This window comes from Mesocricetus auratus, unplaced genomic scaffold, assembly GCF_017639785.1.
Source record: "Mesocricetus auratus isolate SY011 unplaced genomic scaffold, BCM_Maur_2.0 Super-Scaffold_100691, whole genome shotgun sequence".
Lineage (NCBI taxonomy): Eukaryota > Metazoa > Chordata > Mammalia > Rodentia > Cricetidae > Mesocricetus > Mesocricetus auratus.
The window spans coordinates 11,322,935-11,343,779 of NW_024429267.1; the positions used below are offsets into that span (position 1 = coordinate 11,322,935).

General features: G+C 45.3%; 1 protein-coding gene and 1 long non-coding RNA gene across 5 annotated transcripts in view; one reads left to right on the forward strand and one right to left on the reverse strand.

The window, feature by feature from the left end:
* The window catches only part of LOC101829808 (myocardial zonula adherens protein), an 88,321-nt gene that overhangs the window by 21,484 nt on the left and 45,992 nt on the right, over positions 1–20,845 (reverse strand). For 2 of the 3 annotated variants that reach the window (XM_040740315.1, XM_005075460.4), the window contains exons 9-10: positions 20,734–20,813; positions 18,796–18,901 (exon numbers count right to left, since the gene is read on the reverse strand). In XM_040740315.1, the coding sequence (XP_040596249.1) occupies positions 18,796–18,901; positions 20,734–20,813 (186 nt within the window). Of the gene's footprint in view, positions 1–9,326; positions 11,900–18,795; positions 18,902–20,733; positions 20,814–20,845 lie in introns of those variants that run through there. The other variant, XM_013117456.3, reaches the window with a different exon arrangement.
* LOC121137648 lies at positions 1,608–18,787 on the forward strand. 2 transcript variants are annotated; one of them, XR_005874938.1, is made up of 5 exons: positions 1,608–1,693; positions 4,177–4,286; positions 10,427–10,647; positions 14,813–14,892; positions 18,581–18,787. It is a non-coding gene; the product is annotated as an uncharacterized LOC121137648 (long non-coding RNA). The 2 variants fall into 2 exon arrangements; XR_005874939.1 differs by lacking the exon at positions 18,581–18,787 and adding an exon at positions 16,987–17,336.

The window sequence follows — 20,845 nt, forward strand, 5'->3', positions numbered from 1 at the left end:
ACTCGTATGTTGCAGGTGGCACTGTAAATTAGAATGACCCTTCAGGCAATTCAGCAATAAATATTAAGAGCCATAAAGCTGCTCAGACCCTTTGACCCACTAATCCCACTCCTGGGAATTTGTCCCAAGGATATAACTCAAACACAGGAAAAAGGCTGCAATGTAGAAAGATGTTCTTGCTTCCATTATTTATAATAGAGAGAAAATGGAAATAACCTTAATGCCTCGCACTAAAGGAACTGGCCATAAATTACGAGACACCAGCATGATGGAGTATATTACACAAACACTGGAAACAAACACATTGCAAAGTGGGCAAGTGTTTATAAAAAGCCTCGAGGGACAGAAAAACAAAAGTTTACCCAAGTGAAAAGAAAAGCCATCAAAGGGATTAGGGAAGAGAAATAGTTCTGATGTTGGTGTAGGATTGTAGGCTGAAAGGAAAAAAAACTGTCATTTTCTCCATTTTGTATAAAAATGGCTTACAAAAACCATCCTTGTAATGCTCTTTTGCCTTTCCTTCCTACAGCATTGAGATTGTGTGTGTCGCTATACAAATGTGTGTGTCTATGTATGTTCGTGTGTGTGTGTGTGTGTGTGTGTGTGTGTGTGTGTGTGTGTGTGTGTGTGTGTATGTGTGTGTAGGCCTGAGGCTGATACTTCCTCTGTTACTTTCCACCCTGTGTTTTGAGACATGGTCTCTCCCTGACTTGCAATAGATGGGCTGCCCAGGAATGCTTCCTGTCTCCACCCCATCTCATCATTGCTGGAACTACAGGCACAGTCCACCATGACCAGCTTTTTTTGTGGGTGGTAGAAATTCAAACTCATGTCCTCATGTTTTCAGGGCAAGGACTTTACCAACTGGGTCATCTCCCCAGCCCTTAAGATTTTTAAAATTAACTTTCAGGGTTCTGTTTTGTCTTGTTTTTCCCTTTTGATGGTACTGGGTATTGAACACAGAGCCTTGTACATGCTAAGAAAGCACTCTACCACTGAGCTATGCTCCCAGCCCTAAATGAGGTAAGTCTTTAAGTGTCAGCCAAAATGAGGCCTAAGATGGTAAGGTGAAAAATTCTATCAATAACATGAAAAGTGATTTCAAACACCCTAGCCTTCTGCCTCTGAAAGACTCTTGAATGACTTGGAAGTCAAGGAAACAAGAAATATGGTTTTCTTTGAACACTAAAACCAGGCCTCAGACAGTAGCAGAACCTTGGGACATGAAGATCTCATGGGAAGCCACAGGCCATCCTGCTGGCTATTATGCATCATTTCCAGTTTTAAAATGACAGCAGTTTTCCCTATCTGTGGTTTCTGCATTCTCAGAGTCAAGCTATAGGCCAGAAATAGTTTTTAAGTGTCTGGGTTAAATGTGTACAGATTGTTCTCTTGCTAGTACTCCTTATATAATATAGCATAAAAACAATTCACACAGTTATGGTATTTTATTGGGTCCTACAAACAATCTAGAGATGCTTAAGAAAGAGATCTGTACAGACTCTGCCCAAATACTGAATTTCCTGAAAGACCTAGAAATTCTTAGATTGTTTTGGTTTCCATGGAGGATTCTAGAACCTGACACAGATATCAAGCAATGGCTATGAGTCAGTCCCCTGCAAAGGCATCAGGAGGCATGACAGACAGTGCTCTGGGCTTTCTTTTTGAGAAAGGAGAGAGAGGCTGTGTCACTGTGAGGAGGCATTTGGTTGTGAGGAGGAAGGAATGCTGGGGAGGCCTCGGGGATTTTAGCAAATGTTCCTGACTCAACGGTGATACTGTTAAATGAGCATTCCTCCTGTGCAGCCAAACTGGGTTTACACAGTGCTAGGGATCAAACCTAGGGCTGTATGCTGGGTAAGCACTCTACCAACTTCGCTACACCTCATCCCCTCCTTTCTGTAACTATTTATGTTTTGAAACAGGGTCTTACACAGCCAAGGCTGGCTAGGAACTCACTCTGATGCTAAAGACCTTGAACTTCTGATTCTCCTCCCCCACCGCGTGCTAAGATCATAGGCCTGCTCCACCACCCAGGCCTTCTGTGACTTCTTCAGGCATTCCAGTTTGTAACTTGACCCTCAGGAAGTTCAATTATTCTTCAGAAAATCCGCATTTAGGTCTAGCTATCACCAGGTGGTAGTAAATGATCCAGAATATTAGGCTGAAGTCAGGATGTTAAAAGTGGGAAGTCAGAGAACTCACTTTTCAGACTTCATATGTGACTTCTACAAGACCTAATCATGTTATACTAGCTGAATTTAAATATCACACTGAGGTACAGTTCTAGGCCCCCTGCATATAATCTTACCTGGAATCTTTAAACTGAGGTTAAAGGAGGCCTTCTAACTCTGTCTCCATCAGCATGGCTCTGCACCACACTGAACACATGACTACACTAATGAGATCTTGCAAGATGCCAAGTGTTTAAAAGGAAAGGGAAGGGTAGGGAGAGGACTATGTGACTAAGAGCACTTATTGCTATAGCAGAGAATCAGGACTCAGTTTCCAACACCCACACTGGGTGGCTCACAACTGCCTGGAATTCCAGCTCCAGGTGATCCAACACCCTCTTCTGGTGGCTGTGGGTTCTGCATACAGTGGTGCACATACAGATAAGCAGGCACACATATGCATAAGCTTTAAGATTTTTTTTAAGAGAAGGGAAATAGCAGTTGTAGCTTGTTATAACTGACCACTGCTTTTCTCCTCTGTAGCAACAGTTGAGATACTTGCATCTGTAGTTTGAGCTGAGCAGTCACCCTAAATCATGGCCACACACTGTCATTGCCCGAGGAGGCAGGGGGCTCACAATCTGGTGTTTGTTTGTTTGTTTTTATGAGCTGTTTTGGAAACATTACTGTAGTAAAAGTATTCCTCCCAATTTGCCTCAAAAAGAGTTACCAACCAGGCCAAGAAGACACAATACAAAAATTTAGGAAGTGTTGGGAAGACTATGTAGCTGAATACTATGTCAGCCCAATCAGTCAAGTGGTTACAAGGCTGAGCTGGGTCCTCAGAGCATGCATTTAAAAAGGCAGGCATAGTGGTGAGCCCTGTGAGCCCTGTGCTGGGACCAGGAACTAGCAGATTCCCAGGATTTAGTGACCAGCAAGCCTAGCCTAATCAACAAGCTCAAGGCTAGTGAGAGACCCTGTCTCAATAGATGGATGGATGGATGGATGGATGGATGGATGGATGGATGGGTGGATGGGTGGATGGATGGGTGGATGGATGGGGATGGCTCTTGAAGAATGATGCTAACACTAGAGGTTATACTCCAGCCTCCACAAGTATGCACCCTGATATATGCACCAATACACCACCCACCCACCCATCCACCTACACCTACACACACACACACACACACACACACACACACACACACACACACACCACCTCCTACACATAATTTAGGACAGGTTCCACTCAGTATGAAGCTGTGAGATTTGCAACTCCCTGGGCTTTTCTTTCTAATAGAAACATGTAAGATACAGGCCAATTTATGTTAGAGGATGAAGAATGATACCCTCTATAGCTGGGTTTATGTGACCAGGTGTAGAAGGCTCAGGAAACATAATTCAATATGGAACTTTGGAGCTGCGAAGAGAAATTAGTGAAGAAATATAGTCACAGACAAGCATTTTATATCAGATATGACTGACACAGGTTGTTAAGAAAATTATTTTCTTATCCCAGCTGAGAAATGATAATACATGTGGACAATGCCTCATAAAGGAGGACACACTGAAGCAAAGTACATGCAAGATTCCTACCAGCTAGATACATCCCAGAACCACGTGTACAGTCAGCTTTCTTCCCTCCACAAATCTGTACTGAAAACCATGTTAAAAACTGGTAGTCAATCCGGGTGGTGGTGGCACACACCTTTAATCCCAGCACTCAGGAGGCACAGGTAGGTGGATCTCTGAGTTAGAGGCCAGCATGGTCTACAGTGTGAGTTCCAGGACAATCAGTGCTACATAGTAAAGCTCTGTCTCAAACTGCCCTCTACCAAACCAAACCAAACCAAACCAAAAACCCAATTGATGATCAGGAGTGGGGATGTGGCTTACTTGGTAGAGTGTTTTCCTAGCATACATGAAGCTCTGGTTTCTATCACCAGTACCTCATAAAGCTGAGGTGGTGGTGCATACCTGTAATCTCTATACTCAGGTATTGACCAGCAGGAGGATATGAAGTCCAAGGTCATCTTCAGCTATATAGAATGTCTGAAGCTATTCTGAACTACTTGAGTCCTCCTCAAACAGCAACCAGAGTCAAGGGTGAGTACAGGGGCTCACACTTGTAATTCCAGCACTCAGAAGGTCAAAGCAGGGGCATTGTCACATATTCCAGGTCAGCAGAGGCCACATAGTGAATTCCAGTCCAGCCTAGCCTACAGTATAAAGTCCCATTATAAACAAAGAAACAACCCCTTTATCACAATTAGAAGTCTTACCCTGAGACATAGACAAACCAGCCATAATGAAGACAGAAAGTTAGGTTTGGGTAAAAATTTTATAAATGAGAGGCTGAAAACTGTGAAAGTGTTAAAATAATTAGGGATCAATGTCTAGGATTCTGATCTAAGCAAATAGGACCTCTTGGGGAGTTGCTGGTCAACAAGTGGCTTAAGAAATTGAAACTCAAATTTAATCAGAAGCCAAGAACTAGCCTAAAATGAGGGACATTACCAATCAGAAGCAAGTACTGGACTGGAATCCACCAATAAAACTCTAGCTTGGGACCTCAGAGATCAGAAGCTGACAACTAACTTCTAACTAGGCACTTTCTAATTTAGATACATACATACACACTATTTTTAAATTTAGTTCAAGGTCTCATGGATCCCAGGCTGGCCTTGACCTCGCAAGTACCTGAGAATGGCCTTGAACTTGATCCCTGCCTCCACTTACAGAGTATATCTCCATGCCTGGTTTATTCTGGGGGTTAAACCCAGAGTTTCATGTCCACTAGGCAGACAGTCTAAGAACCAAACTACATCCCCAGCCCTCAATTTCCTTTGTCTTGCTTCAGACGGCATCTTGTGAAAGTTTCTCCCTTGTGCCCCTTGTGAAGTCCTGGACTGAAACACTTTGGCATGGTGTTGCCTGATTCATGAATGGACTGAAACAGTTCCACACAGTGCTCATGAATGGCTGCATTCTTAGAGCTAAAAACAAGACAAAACAAAAAATACCAATAGGTACATTGATTCAACCATTTAAGCTCTTGTAATAGAAAGAAGCTAGGCTAAATTTGTGCCATTTCGGCCTATTTCCTTTAGAATCTGTTTTATTGTGTATTTTGTTTTCATTTTTCTGAGGCTATAGGTAACGACTGCCAGATCATGGAGCAGGAGATTGGGTTGAAAACAGGGAGGGCCCTCTAAGGACAAAAGGAAGCGAGAGAGAGGTGGAAGTTTGAATGAATTCTAGAAGGCTCTTCCTGTCCTGTTCCATCCTTGTTCTTGTGCTACAAGGCCACATGTATTCAAGATCAGGACTGAAGGGCTGTGACTGCATTAAAGTTAATGAAGAAGCCACACTGTCATCACCAACACACTGCTGTGTTATTGCTCACTTCCCGAGGACCCCACCACCACACCACCAGGGCCATCTACCTTAAACTTTGATCACTCTCTCTTTGAAACATTTGTGAAAGATGTGTAAATGCTGTTCCACGTTTCTGAATACTGAGAAATAGAATTTCAGGTCAAAATAAAGTAACAGCCTTCTCATGGGAAGTATGTGTGGTCACAGTATTTGGAAATTTAAAATTTCCATAAGGAACCAGCTAAGATCCTCAGTACTGTTTCCATAATGTATTTTTATGTGTATGTTTGTGCATGAGTTTTATGTGCACTGCATGCATGCAGGTACCCTTCGAGCCCATAAGACGGTGTAGGATCCCTTGGGCCTGGAGTTGTAGGTAGCTGTAAGTGCTGGGAAGGGAGCCCTGCTTCTATGCAAGAGCAGCAAGTGTTCATCACTGAGCCATCTTTCCAATTATCTCCCCTTCCCTGAACCAATACTGTTTTCAAAACCACGAGGGATCCATTGAGTCAGGGATCTTACAGAACAAGGATGGAACAGGACAGGAAGAACCCTCTAGAATTCATTCAAACTTCCACCTCTTCCTTTTACGTCCTCTTGTTCTTAGAGGGCCTTCCCCGTCTTCAACCCAATCTCCTGCTCCATGATTGCATAGGGATTACCTATACCCTCAGCAAAGCAGGGACCATGTTTGAACCCCCACACCATACCATGGTATGAACAGGATTTGCATCCTTCTTCTGAAGGGTTTGGTTTGGCACAACTCCCTATGATTCTAGTTTAGAAGTTTTGTGGCATTGTCATATTTTCAAGCTTGGTTTGACTTGCTTTATTTGCAACGCTAAGGATTGAATCCTGGGTCTTATGGGTACTAAGTCATTGTGCCACTAAGATACATCTCTACCTCTTTTAGTTACAAATTTAAGCTTCACTTTCTTTGATAAAAGAAATGCATCATAAAATGCAAAAAATTAATACACCTCAGCCTCCTTTTCAATATAATAATGAACAGAGCAATTTGACAAGATCAGACTGTGTCCTGAACTAACACAACCTGGAAAAATGGCTTCACAAGGATGAAGAAGAGGGTGCATTACCTCATGGGAGGGGATGAATCAAGGCCCCAACCAAATGAAACTGAAAATTGCTAAATGAAGCTCTGAGTGGAGAAAATGAAAAATCAATGGAGGCCCAGAGGAGAAAGGCACATTTTTCATCTTCATGGTAGGTAGTGGAAATCCACTTTCAATTAATGTGTCTTGTGGCATTCAGCCAGGCTGGATACGAACAGGGTGCATATTTTAATCAATTTTTTCTATTAAGTTTGAAGTAATATATAACAATAGAACTATGCTAGTCAAAAGGCTCAGTTGAAATGGGCTTCTGAGCTAAGATAATCTTATTTGGTTTGATTTCTACCTTAGATTGATGGGAACTCAACTTCTCTGAATAGAAAAGCATACGGATCCTCTTGGGTACCTAAGAATGACTTAGATGTCAGGGAAGAATGAATACATTGGCTGATGCAACCACTGGGAAGGAAGAAACACATGTACTGGGTATCAGGCTTTGAGTAGCTTAGTTGGTGATGCTCACAAACTAAGTGATGATCACCCCCAGCAAGGAACCAAGGTTCAAGATGCTGGCAAGAGCTGAGATCTCAGTTGCAGCCTCTCTAATGCTGAGACCCAGGATCTTTTTATCCACATCCTGCTGTTCTGGGATTCATGTGCTACCATCCTCCTGAGGACCATACTTTATCATCATGACAGTGGCCTGGGAAAAATGGTGGGCTGGAAAAAAAAATGGTGTTGTAGGTTTGCTCTACAGAGAACCTATTGGGGTTGCCCAATGTTGTGTGTGTGTGTGTGTGTGTGTGTGTGTGAGTGTGAGTGAGAGAGAGAGAGAGCGAGAGAGAGAGAGAGAAGAGAGAGAGAGAGAGAGAGAGAGAGAGAGAGAATGTATGTTTGTATGTGTCTACTATCCATGGTATATGTATGTTTGTATGTATGTTGGTGCATGTCTTCTTCACTGAACCTGGATCTTACCAATTGCGTTAGACTGACTGACTTGCAAGTTCAAGGGACCTTCCTAGGTCTGCCTGGTACTGCCACACCCAGCTTTTTGTTAGTGCTGGGGATCTGAACTTGGGCCCCCATTCCTTCATGCAAGCACTTTGCCAACTGAGCCGTCTCTCCAGTAGTAGTCCCCACCCATCTTATTTTCTGGAACAGGGTCTCATTAGCCCAGGCTAGCTGACGATGACCTTGAACTTCAGATCCTCCTGCCCCCATCTACTAAATTCTGGGATTGCAGGCCACGGTATGTGCCACCACACCCAGAAGGGGCCCCGCCTCTTTAAACCTCCCCTTCCAGCCCCCCAGGGAGGCAAGTGGAATGGAGAAAGCAATAGCTTGCTCGTCTGTCCCTGAACTGTCCTGGATGGATGCAACATCAGAGGGAAAACCCAAGATGCTGATGGGAGGGAGTATCTGGGAAGAAGGCTGACTCAGAGCAAGGCAATGCCCATCTCTTCACAGCAGGCACAAAACTGATGCTAAAATATGGTCCTAAAGTTCAGGTATTGTGACTATGAACCCTGCCCACACCAGCAAGCTCTCCTCCCAGCCCTCTCTCTTCCTGCGTCCCTGCTATTAGCCCGACATCCTAGATACCACTCTGAGGCTCAGGGTCAATCAAACAGGAGGAGCCACTGAGAAATCTTGATTGATAATAACCTTGTTCTTGGCTTAGTGCCCAACACCCACCACAATGGGTCTCAACCCATGTTTTCCTGCCTCTCCATTTACCACTCCCTCATCTAATCCAGTCAAACAAGACCCGTGCCTGGACTCACCCCATTCTTTATGGTCTTCATATTTTTGGTTTTATTTACTTTATATCTTATCTGGCATGACTTCTTCCACCCATTCAATTCCTACCTAGAAAAATCCAACCCATCCTGCAAGATGCTATCAGACACTGTCTCCTCCCTGCAGACTGTCCACGCACAGGAGAACTAGTTCACAATTGGAGGCACTGTGGTAATCCAGCATTGGCATGCATGCTGTCAGTCAGTCCACACCACCACCCGGGACGGGTACTGTCACGACTGGTCTCATTTTAGTGAAAAGCAATCCGAATCTTGGAAAGGATAAGGAATTGGTGAATTTGTGAATACAAAGCCTAGTCAGAAGCAGAGGTAGGGGCAAGGCCAGATTTCATTTCATCAGAATATAGGATAAGCTGTCCAGCTTCTGTGTTCCCAGAAATGGTCCTTTCACGATATCATATTCACAACAGCTAAACTTCGGGGATATTTTCAAAGGACCATGGCTTAGAACTGGGTATGTTACTCAGCACAGTCTCCCTCACCCACTGACGAGTTTACAGGTCTTTCAGAGAGTCCCCCGAGAGCAGGAGCCCACATCCATGTTTGCACCTGCTTTATATAAGGTACTTCATATGCTTGCTGATGATCTCTGCACAGAGAGCTATGGGTAAGTTGCACCTGGCTCTCCTCCTTCCCCACGCCCAAAGCCTAAGTCTCGAGATTGGGCTTTCCTACAGACTCTGGCAGAGGGGCAGGACCAGAATATTCAAAGACAAGAGCACAGGGGGAAAGAGCTCCAGCTTGACAAAGGTGGCATGAAAAATAAAATCAGTGGATAATGATACTGGAAAAACAAGCTTCTCATGAGGCAGAAAGAGACAGAGTGAGCCCTGGTCACACCAGAGACACAAAAATAAATTCCAGATGGCTTAGTCTTTATTTGTCAAAAAATAACATTTATTGAGCACCTACTGGATACCAGTGACCATTCTAGATATTAGGAATACAGTCATGAATGAAACAGGCCAAAGGCCCTGCCCTCGCCGAGCTTCCATTCTATAGAAGGGAGAGAGACAAAACACAAGCGGAACAGACAAGCGAAGGCAAAGCACCCCACATGCAGGGTAAGTGCCGTGGACAAAACCAGATGAAGGAGAGGGGAAGAGACTCACACATGGGTTTCAATAAAAGATAAAGATGACAAACAAAACTTTAATACGATTACAGACAATGACAAACAAGACATACAACACAGTAGAAAAAATTGATAACTGTAACTCCAGAAAAACTCAGTATTTGTGTAAGAGATGCCACAAACAAATACCACCAACTGGCAGATGAGAACATCACAAGTATTTTTCAGTAAATGATTCATGCCAGCAACACAGGTTATCAGGTAGGAAGATAAAGGAGTTGATTTAAAAACTCAATGAAGGACATGAGCATTAGTTCACAAAGAAGAAGCCTGGCCAGCCAGCTGAGGGCACCATATCACTCCCAGTCCACAGTGAGCGTTCTCCAGGCTGACAAAGATGAGGCACTAAATGCACCATGACCTGCCTATGCTCTTGTGATTACTATTTTTCTAGAATACACAGGGAAGAAAGGCTGACCCAACTGTGTTAACACTATGTTAACCACTAGAATTTGAAACGACAACATTTTCGTTGGCTACAAATAAATTCTGCCCCAAGTTGAGCAGAACCTCCTTTGGGTGGAGTGAAGAGTGGCTAAGAGACAAGACACAGCCTTAGGAGTCCAGGCAAAGGGTCCAAATAAGAGCCGGGGGAAGTAAGGGTGACCAAGAATTTGAACACGAGTCAGGTTTGGTAGCAATTTAAGTCAACGTGACACCGTGCCAATCTAGGTAGGAAGACAGAACTAAGACATAGGATTGTAAGTTGAAGCAAAGAACCCAGATCAAAGATCACCAATTAGTCTACAGCCAGGGTCAGGAGAGGAGGAGGGAGCAGCATTCAGGATACATGAGGAGAGTGGTGTTCACACTCTGGGTGCCTCACCATCTTCTCCACAGAACAAGACATCTCTGGCTTCCAGGGACTGACCATAGCCCAAGAGAGGAGAAACTTCAGACAGACAAAAGCACACCACACCACACAGGAAGAGGATTCACCCCATGCAACTCCTCTGAAGTTCAAGGCCACTCCCTTAGATGCTGTGATTTCCCCTCCTGAGACTAGGTAATGAATTGTTCCAGAAGAAATGCCAGAGGCTGAGCCCCTAGGAATAACACAGGTAAGTGACCACCTAGGGTCATGCAGAATGAATGACTTTCGACTCTGACTCCAGCTTTCCACAAACCCCTACAGAGAATGTGGGGTCCGGCTTTAAATGGGATCCCACCCAGGTTCATGTCACTGAGAGCTCTTCTCAGGTGTGGAATTGTCTCGTCTGCTTCCTTCCCTTCTATGCCACCCTAAGCTGGGATTGACAAGAGCATGGATATGAAACAAGGGCAAACTCTGACAAAACAGCAGGAACCCCCAGCCAACAGTTTCCTTTTTAAAAAAAAAGCTCATAGAAATGCCAAGGACAGAGGGACACCCACTCCATCACCACAGTCTACTGGCTTACGTAGGCTAACGCCACCCTTAACTAAAACTGCCACCAGACCACCCACTATCTCCCATCAACCCTTGCTACATTCTGATGAAATAATAGCACACTATCAACAAAGGCCTCTATGAAGATGGACCATGAACAAAGCATGCTTCGTTCATCTCACCCCCATACATCTTAGCTAGACATATTTCTCTTTTCACTGGGCATATTCCCGCTTGTCCTGAAGTTGGTTGGACCATGTCTATCCAAGCAAGATACCCAGAAGGATAGAAGCAAACTGAACTTCCTTTAAACAAGAAAAGAGAGACATTAACTTACAATGACTGTAGACAGTAATTCAGAAGGGACATCCAGAGGATCACCTCCAAATATGAGGGCCACCACATAACAAATATGACCAAACCACCAGGACATTAGTCCACTCTACATTTTCAGGAGTGTGATCCAGTGAGGTGCGCCTCCTTCCCAGAGCGCTGACACACTTCGCCTCTCTTCCCTTCTCCTTAGTGGGATCTTCTGTGGCAGTCCCACCTGACACTTTCTGAGTTACCTTCAACCGTCTTTTTCAATGCAGTTCTTGTTTTGATGTCTAGGAACACAAGTTTCTAAAAAGAAACAGCCCGTGTATCTCTGAAGTCTCTTTGAGCTGTTGTTTGTGGTTGTATGTGTTGAGGCTACTGTCTGAGAGTGTTTTCACAAATGAGGGCCCCACAGGGCCAAGGTTTCCTTTGAATAGCATATCTTTCCTGCTTGCTCCGGGCTCAGCACAGATAAACACCACCTTGTCCCCGAAGAGTATACAAGTATTCTTCTAATCACACCCAGTAAGACGCGTTCACCTCTGCTTCTACCCAGAGCAGGCTACATCTTATCATCTTCCAAAGAGCCGGAGACTAAATGTGGAGAAGAGCTCGTGCGACATGATCTGGGGACAGTTCAATTGAGTGGTTAGGGTTGGGGGTTCAGGGCCATGGCTCCTTCCCTGACCCCCATGAACCTAATTACCAGCTATGGGGGGATCGGGGACACAGGGCAATTCCCCAAAGCACACATTTGTGTTGCACATTTCAGCACATCACGCAACAGTTTCTAAATGAATTGTGTGCCAGCAGATAGCTGGACCACATAAAATGCAAGATCTTTGAGACAGAGAAATTTTAACCGTTCTACTCAAGAACCTGATGAGGGACATAGCTCAGCTGGCAGAGTGCTTGCCTAGCATGCATAGGACTGTGGGTTCAATCCCAGCAGTACATAAACTGGGCATAGTGACGCACACTTGTAGTCCTTGGGGGCTGAAGGCAGGGGGATTTGAAGGTTAAGGTCATCCTCGACTACATAGTGATTTTGAGGCTATCGTGGTCAACATGAGGCCCTACCCCCGCCCTTTAAAGAAAACAAAGAAGTAGTTTGATGGCTAAACTAGAGAGTGGCACACAGCATTGAAAAGAAGAAAGGCATGCCAAGAGAGAAGGGCAGCCCTGAGCATGGGAGAAGCCATAAACCAGATACTCTGATCACTTACCTGTACTGCGCATCTGCATCACAAGAAACCATTTACTGAGAGCAGTAATATTAGTAGCAACTGGGATTTGTTAGATATTTTCTGTGTTGTTCCAATGAATAATATATATATGTATATATATATATTTCAGTATATAAAAATCTGAGCCCACAAGTTCAAGTTTATGGGTATCTTCTGGGTCACTACACATACTATGTCCATAAAGATCTCTGAGTGCATGAGTTGTGTATGGACTCAGGGCCTGCTGTGGCGGGGGAGGGGGGGTCAGTTCAGAAAATTTATAAGGGCAGAAGGGAAAATGCTCTGCCAACTGATCAACAAGCCAGGAGCTCAACACTTCAATCTCAGACAAGTTATGCTCTAGCTGCCCTCCCGGGAGAGGGAGGGGACTTGCCTCCCTCAGGCCGTGGCACTGTCACTCTACAAAAGATCTGCGGTGGTCGAGGTGGGACTTCCAAGGCTCTTCATGGGCATTGCAAACATGCCCTGCTTTGGCTTTCATGTGAAAGGCAGGCCCTGCTAAGAGAGCCACTGCATTTGGTTGTCCACTGGCAAAGCCTTCCAGGCGGATCCACCCACAATCACAGGCCTCATGAATCTACAAATGTGGCTCAAGACAAAACCATAAATTTGCTAATTCCGGTTCTTGAACATGCACTTTGTAGATGACAATGCTGTGCTGCCAAGTCAAAATATTGGACACACCTGTGAATCTGGATGGATTCCGGTCACCCATGGGGCATTCCTACATGGGAGGAGGCCACCAGCCACTACTGCATGTTATCATGCTGCCACAAAGCTCTTCCAGGGCCCAGAGCCTAGGGCTAGCAGGAAGAGACGGCCCACTTTTTAATTTCCCTGATCTTGTCCCTGGTTGCTATTCCCTGGGCTCTTCTTCTATGACAGTGCCTTTCTCTAGGTTCACAGCCAGCTTTCTACCTTGGGTACAGGAGCTTCTAAAGGAGGCTGGCCAGACAGTCTAACATGAAACTCCACAAGGAAAGCGTGTACGTGTACTCACACACTCTCTCTCTCTCTCTCTCTCTCTCTCTCTCTCTCTCTCTCTCTCTCTCTCTCTCAAAAGACACCAATACTCAGCCTGCTCCCACCAGCAGTTGCCAGCTTTGGGGGTTTTTCTAAGCCCCCCCCCCCGTGATCCTAGTACCCAGCCACGTGGAGAAGCAGAAAAGGGAACATCATTTCTGTCTTCTCACTGTAACCAAATAGCTATGTTGCAGGGTAGGGAGATGGCTCGGTGGATAAAGGGCTAGCTGCACAAGTGTAAGGACCCAAGTTGGGATCTCCAGCCTCCCCATAAAAAGTAAGGTGGATGTGGTGGCTGCCTGTAATCCTAATGACTGGGAAGTGGAGACAGGAGCTGGGGGGGGGCAAGCTGGCTTGCTAGACTAGCTGTATCAATGAGCCCCAGGGTCAGTGGCAGACCCTGCTTTAGTAAAAACAGTGAAGGGGGTGAGCCAGAAAGACACCTGCCATCAACCTTGGGCCTCCACATGCACACATGTGCTTGTACACATGCAAGCACACATGTATACGCAGACCTAAAAAAGACTGAGAGATAAAATGAAAGGATGCTTAGTAGTCACCCTGGAACACAGCTAAGCAGCACACGCTCGGCCTTATCACACAGAGCAAGACCTTACCACTCTGCACAGTGAAAGCCAAGTTGTGACAGCAAAAGCTGGGACAACCACTGTTACTTTCATCACTGCTCTTAAAAGTGATGTTCATGTCAGCCAGTGGTAGCACACACCTTTAACGCCAGCACTCAGGAGGCAGAGGCAGGCATGTCTCAAGTTCCAGGACAGCCTGAGTTACACAGAGAAACTCTGTCTCAAAAACAAAACTAACAAACAAAAAGATATTCCACTGAGGTAGGGAAAATATATTACTTATACAAAAGGTTTTTAAGAGATAGTGACAGCTGGATGTTTGGGGCTGATAAATACGCCCACACTGACAGGTTCTCCAAAGCTGTTATCACCAAAATAGGACCAAAAAAAACTGGCAGGAGATATCACCAAGTAGTCCCAGCCTTGGGAAAGGTGGAGCTGTGTCTTAGACAAGCTTTGGGACTTCAAGGGAAAGAGGAAAAACATCCCTGGCAGAGGCTGCACCTACAGGTTGCCCCTAGGTGAGCTCAAATGGGGACCAGGTGTTGACAGATAAAAATACACTTCTCCACTGAAGTGGGAATTCAGCATCTCACGGTAACTAATTCAATACGTAGTTTTCAAAAATGAGGCCCGAGTGGCCTGGGGTGACTGAGTTGTGACTTTGTTGATTTTGTTCCAGAGACCTGAAGTGCTCAGAAAAAGCCACACCTGTGCTAAGGTCCTGCAAGGCTGGTGACTGATGAGAGCTTGCTGATTGTGGTGAGTAGAATGTTGCAGATCCAGAACCAAATTATCTTAGGCTATTATTAATTGCCCAGCTGTGTCTGACCTAATAGCCTTATGACTACTGTGTGAAACCTTCTGTGATATATTAACTAACTTTCAACAGCCACACAGCTAAGGGTGTCATCAGACCATGCCTGAGACCCATAGCAGCAAGTCCCCTGCCTGCCCAATGCTCCTAACGATGTACTTGAGAAGTGCCTTGATTTATGCCTTCCTTTAGTTCTGTAACTATAAAGATCACAAAACCGTTAACCACGTTGGAACGTGGCATTGGGAGTACCCTGGGTGCATGTGTCATTCACATCTGTCTCCAGAATAAGCCATCTCTTACTCCCTTTGAGGTGAGAGCTATGTTTTTTGTGTGGACTCTCTTTATATAACAACAAAGCTAAGATCACAGTAACAGACACAACACACACACACAAATAAGAAACAATAAGATAAAGAACATTGCCAAACTCAGCAGATTTCCACCAGCTACCCCTGCAGATTCCATGGGATCCAGGAGCAACACTAGCAAGCGCCACTTTGTAAGGGATGCACCTGTGATCTGGGGCTAACTGTTTACTCAGAGCAGCCAGGGTCTGAAATGCGGTCTGTATTCTGAATGGGATTCGACACTTCCTTCATTGAGAGCGCCACCCAGTGGCTCTGACCTGGCAGTGCACCAGAATAACCCCCCCCCCACACACACACCTCCACAAACCCAGTCGGTGTAGCACCTCCTCAGTCCCCCCAGCTCCTGTCTCCTTTCCAGCCTGGGGCTCCTCTGAACACACTAACTTGTCCACGCCACTCTTCCACATTTGTAACTTTAAATAACATAAGTGCTCACAATAATTAAGATTTTTTTTAAAAACCTACTTTTTCTGTAGGCATGATCAATCACAGTGTGCTGGACAAGCCTGATTATTTTTACTTCCTGATTTAGAGATCTTAAATTCAGAATACAGACTTTTAAAAATAAAAGTCTCCTTTCGCTGTTAAAACCCAGGCAGCTGGCAGGTGGCACTAGTGCCCCTCTCAGGGCTGTCCTGATGGAGGTCCTGTCACTCCACTGGTCTTCCACACTCAATGTGAGAAGCTTGTGAGGGAAATGTGAAGTAAAAGGCATGGATGTCAGTGTTTGCACACTCCCCGCTTGGACACACACTCCACACACGCAGGCTCAGTCCTGGGATCCACACTGTGGATTCAACCACCTTCAGACTGAAAACATTTGAGAAAACAAAATTCCATCTGTGCTGAGCATGTACAGATTTTTCTCCTCATCGTTATCCTCCAAACAATAGGGAAAAGCAACAGTTTACACTGTACTCAGTCTTGTAAGTAGTCTAGAAGGATTTAAAATACACAGAAGGGAGACTGGAGGCAGTTCCACAGTTAAGACTACTGTGACTGCTCACAACCACAAGTAACTACAGCTCCAGGGGCTCTGTCGCCCTCTGCTGGATGAAACAAGCAGTGAACTCATAGGGCACGAACACACACACACACACACACACAGTAAAAGTACAATTTTTTCAAATACACAGGATTGCACTTGTAGTGTACATATATACAGGGCTATTTTATATATGAGGCTTGAGCATCCAAAAATGTTGGGGGTACTTAGAAGGTTCTAGAACAAAATGCCTCAGATATTGAGAACCAAAAGTGTGTGTCTAGGTGTATATGTGTGCGTGCGTGTGTGCGTGCGTGCGTGCGTGCGTGCGTGTGTGTGTGTGTGTGTGTGTGTGTGTGTGTGTGTGTGTGTGTCGCCTCCTTCACTCTCTTTAATGAAGAACATACTCTGGAAATATGATATAAAAAAGAGTTCTGAACTTTCCTGAAAGTGCCCTTTTAAAAACACCTCTCTGACGTTGGTGTCAGCCACATCTCCTTATAGACAAGGATTTTAACTGACTCAAAGGTCAAATCAACCCAAGGCTTACTCGGAGCCTCTCTAGACTAGAAGTGAGCAGTACACCCCCTGCTGTGAGGGAAGAGAAATGGTGGCCCCAGACAGAATCACACTAATTAAGACATCGCCATGCCTGCAACTTTAAACGTGCTCTGACATCCCAGGTCCATGGAGATGACGGACACCATCCCTTGGCAAACACACTTCTGCCCGTGCTGGTGGGATGGGATCTCGCCCGTCACTTTTGCTGATGGCGTACCCACATGAGTGCCTGAGTTTAGGAAGGTGAAGCCTGACTCCTCTCCAGCTTCTGCTGCCCCACTCCCTGGACACTTGTGTGCGAGCCATGCCAGACTTAACACGGTGTGACGACTTCTCATTTGGAGACAAGATTTTATCTACTGTGAATATTTATTCTAGACCTAATTAAACAAAGTATCACTCCCACCCTCATAATTCCCTGACTTTACCCTTACCAAAGGAACACCCAGCATTTCCTAGATTGCTAAAGTGGATATGCTTTTAATTTTATCTGTATATAATTTATTGAAAGTATCTACACTTTAAATATTAATGATTCATTAAAAAATAGTCATAGATCTGGGAAGACCCCCATTTGGTAATGTGTTTTTCTTGCAAATATGAAGACCAGAATTCGACCCCAGAAAAGGATAGGTGTGGTGATATAGGCTAGGTGTTGTAATACAGGCTAGGTGTTGTAGTACAGGCTAGGTGTGGTAGTCCAGGCTAGGTGTGGTAGTCCAGGCTAGGTGCTGTAGTACAGGCTAGGTGTGGTGTTACACACTTGTGAATCCCAGCCCCAGGGGAGTGGAGACAAGGAGGATGCCTGGAGCCTACTGGCCAGCCTTATTGGCAAGCTTCAGGCCAGTAAGAGACCAGTCTCCAGAAATAAGGTGAACAGTACCCGAGGCAAGATGGTAAGGTTGTCCCCTGGTCTACACACACATGTACACATGCACACATGTGCGCGTGTGCACACACACACACAAAAAGCATGCATGTACATGAGCACACACATGCACACACGCACGCGCGCGCACACACACACAAAACATGCATGTACATGAGCACACACATGCACAGGCACACATAAAATGGGCACATATTTTAAAGTGGTGATTATTGTAAGTAAAATAGCTTTTCCTGTTTTCTTCTGCCAACCAAACTTTAATTCATTTGACTTTATTCTTCAAGCTAAAGAATTAGACCCTAGATATTCCTATAACCCTTACTTATATATTCTTGTAACAGTCACTGCTGTTACTTTTCTATCAGATTTTTCTATTCAATTTTTTTCTACCAATTTTTTAAAATTAAGAAACATCTACAATGGGTTTTGTTCTGCTGAGTATCACTAGAAAGGGAGGCAGACTACAATAAGACAAGGCAAAACCATTTCGTTTTCTTCTTAGAGAACTAAATGTTCAACCTACCTTTTTTCTTCTCATTTAGGAAAAAAATAGAATGAAAAACTTCCCCGGCCAATTCAATATATAACTTTTCATGTTACACAGGAGAGGGAGGTGTAGAAGAGAGAAAAGGCAGAGGAGAAACAAGAGTTAGGAAGGAGCAGAGCATCATGGGAAAGGAAGGAATCGGGCAGAACAGAGAAGGACACCCAGGAACAGAGAAAGGGCGCAGCAGCTGGTGCATGGTGCAGGAGAGGAGGATGGGCTCAGGTGCATGGAAACCTGAGCTGAGGTCACCTTCTGTCACCTTTTGTCCCCTAAACTATAGGACTCACATGTGGTGCCCCTGTCCTTGAAGAGTGTATGAACTGTGAACTGCACTTGGCCAACACTTTGGTCTAGAGGAAAACCCCCTTTGCAGGGAACATGCATTGGTCCACACATCACACAAGAGGAGCTGTCCCTTTGGGCTGTGATGACAGTGGCCTGGTCAAAGTCACCAAAGGAAGCTGTCCTGGGTCCCATGCTTCTGCGAGAGCTTACCTCCTCAACCATCTGCTTGACCTTCTTCTGCTGGCAATGCACCATGTCATCCAGGTGTCTGATCCGCTCTCGGAGGCTGGCTGATGCCTCCTCCAGCTGCTGGTACCTAAGGGAGTAAAGAGAGCTCGGAGTCCTGACTCAGAACAGACACCACAGCAGAGACTGTCACAGTGTTGAAGACTGCAAGAATAAAACCTCAAACTCAAACGCCCTCCTCCCCCTGGACTCTAGGGATCAACTTAGAATCAATGTCACCCCAGAAAGAGCACAGTCGTCCTTCAGGTCCCCTCCTCATGTATAGTGACACTCTGTACTTCCTGGGGGAGAATGAGTTTTTTTCACCATTGACAGGCATGAGAGCATTTCGGCTTGGGGTTAACACAGACTGGGACATGCAGTCAGTGGCCTTAATTAGGGGACAGAGAAGGGGAGACTAAGAACCCGGAGAAGCCCCTGAAGTCAAGGAAAGCCTGCAGCCAGCACTGCCATGTCCATCGCTTACTGAACAAACAAGGCGCACGTGGAAAACCCTTCATGCATCACTGCCCGCACCACACATTTCTGAGCTTTTTTAGAGACATGATTCTGTCTTTGCTTGGCTCAAACCAACCAAAAGGGGCTGGCAGGTGACCTGTTCTGTGTCACTAGAGCAGAGCACTGGAAGAAGTGTTCAGGGTCTCCATCCCACTTCCCAGCAACACCAGGTCCCTCATTAGCAGGAAAGTAGAAACTAGTAAGGACCCCTACAACTTTGGAAACGCTCAAGTTACAGGAGATGGGCGAATGAGATGGCTCAGCAGCTAAAGGTGCTTGCTGCTAAGTCTGGTGATCTGACCCCACCCCCATGACCCATATGATGGAAAGAATTAATTCCTGAGAGTTGTCTTCTGACCTCCACATGCATGCCAAGGACCATCTGTGAAGCATATACATACCTGCATAATAAATAAATATAGTTTTTTTAATTTAGGAAAGCAGACGTTCCTCCAGCATATACTATGCAGCAGGCAGTAGGTCAAAGTGCCCTCACAATGTGAACCAAAGGGATAGGCATCAGATCAACAGTCCTCACTTAGAAAAAGAATTTCCATCCAACAGTTAGGCAAAGAGCCTGGGGTGGGAGCGAAAGGTAATCTGTTTGAGTGCTCTAATTATCCCAGCCTTGCTTTCCTTCCTCTCTGTCTTTCCATTTCTAGAAAAGACCATGATGGCTCCTGTGTTTTCTTCTATCCAGGGTTTCACAAGCTCATGGCCAAAGGGCAATGCAAGACTTGAAAACAAGCAACACTTCAAAATTAATTTCCAGGACCAACAGTATCAGCCACAGCTGATGGGCTATCTCATTAACACGGTGTATCCTGGAGAGCTCGGGGTCACAAGCACACACAGACTGAATGTCAGTGTTTGTCTTTGATGTGTCCTGCTGAACTAAAGCCAGCCTTGGGCAGTGAGATGTGACTGTAAGCTCCTGAAGGAGCTGGATCCACACTGGGTGTGGATCTCAGCCAATGTCATACTTACATAGGTCAGTACTGAGTGAGAACCACGTGAATGAAAACACAAGAGTCAAATGAGCTAGTCAGAACAGGGCACATGGGGCTGGGGAGATGGTTCAGTGGGTAAGAGGACTTATTAGGCAAGCATGAAGACCTGAGGTCAAATCCCCAATACTCAAGTAAAAAATTGAGCATAGCTGTGGAGTAGGGCCTTGAAGGAGGGGAGACAGAAGTTTGACCAGGGCTTGCTGGCTTCTAACCTAGCTCCAGGTCCATCAAAAGACCCTAGATAATGGGATTAAGGCAGGAAGTGATAAGAGCAAGACACCAGCTTCCTCTGGTCTCTGTGTGCATGAACATACACATGTGCATACAACATACATGCAAACCAATGTGTGTGTCTGCCTCAAGCTGCTACAAGTCCAAGGCCAGCTCGCCTCACCTGTCCTTGTCAGAATCCGCAATCTCTCCTGACATCTCTGTTTCATGCTCAAGGAGCTGGAGCTGGAGTTGGTGGCGTTCCTAAAACAGACATGACAAAATGGACCCAGATA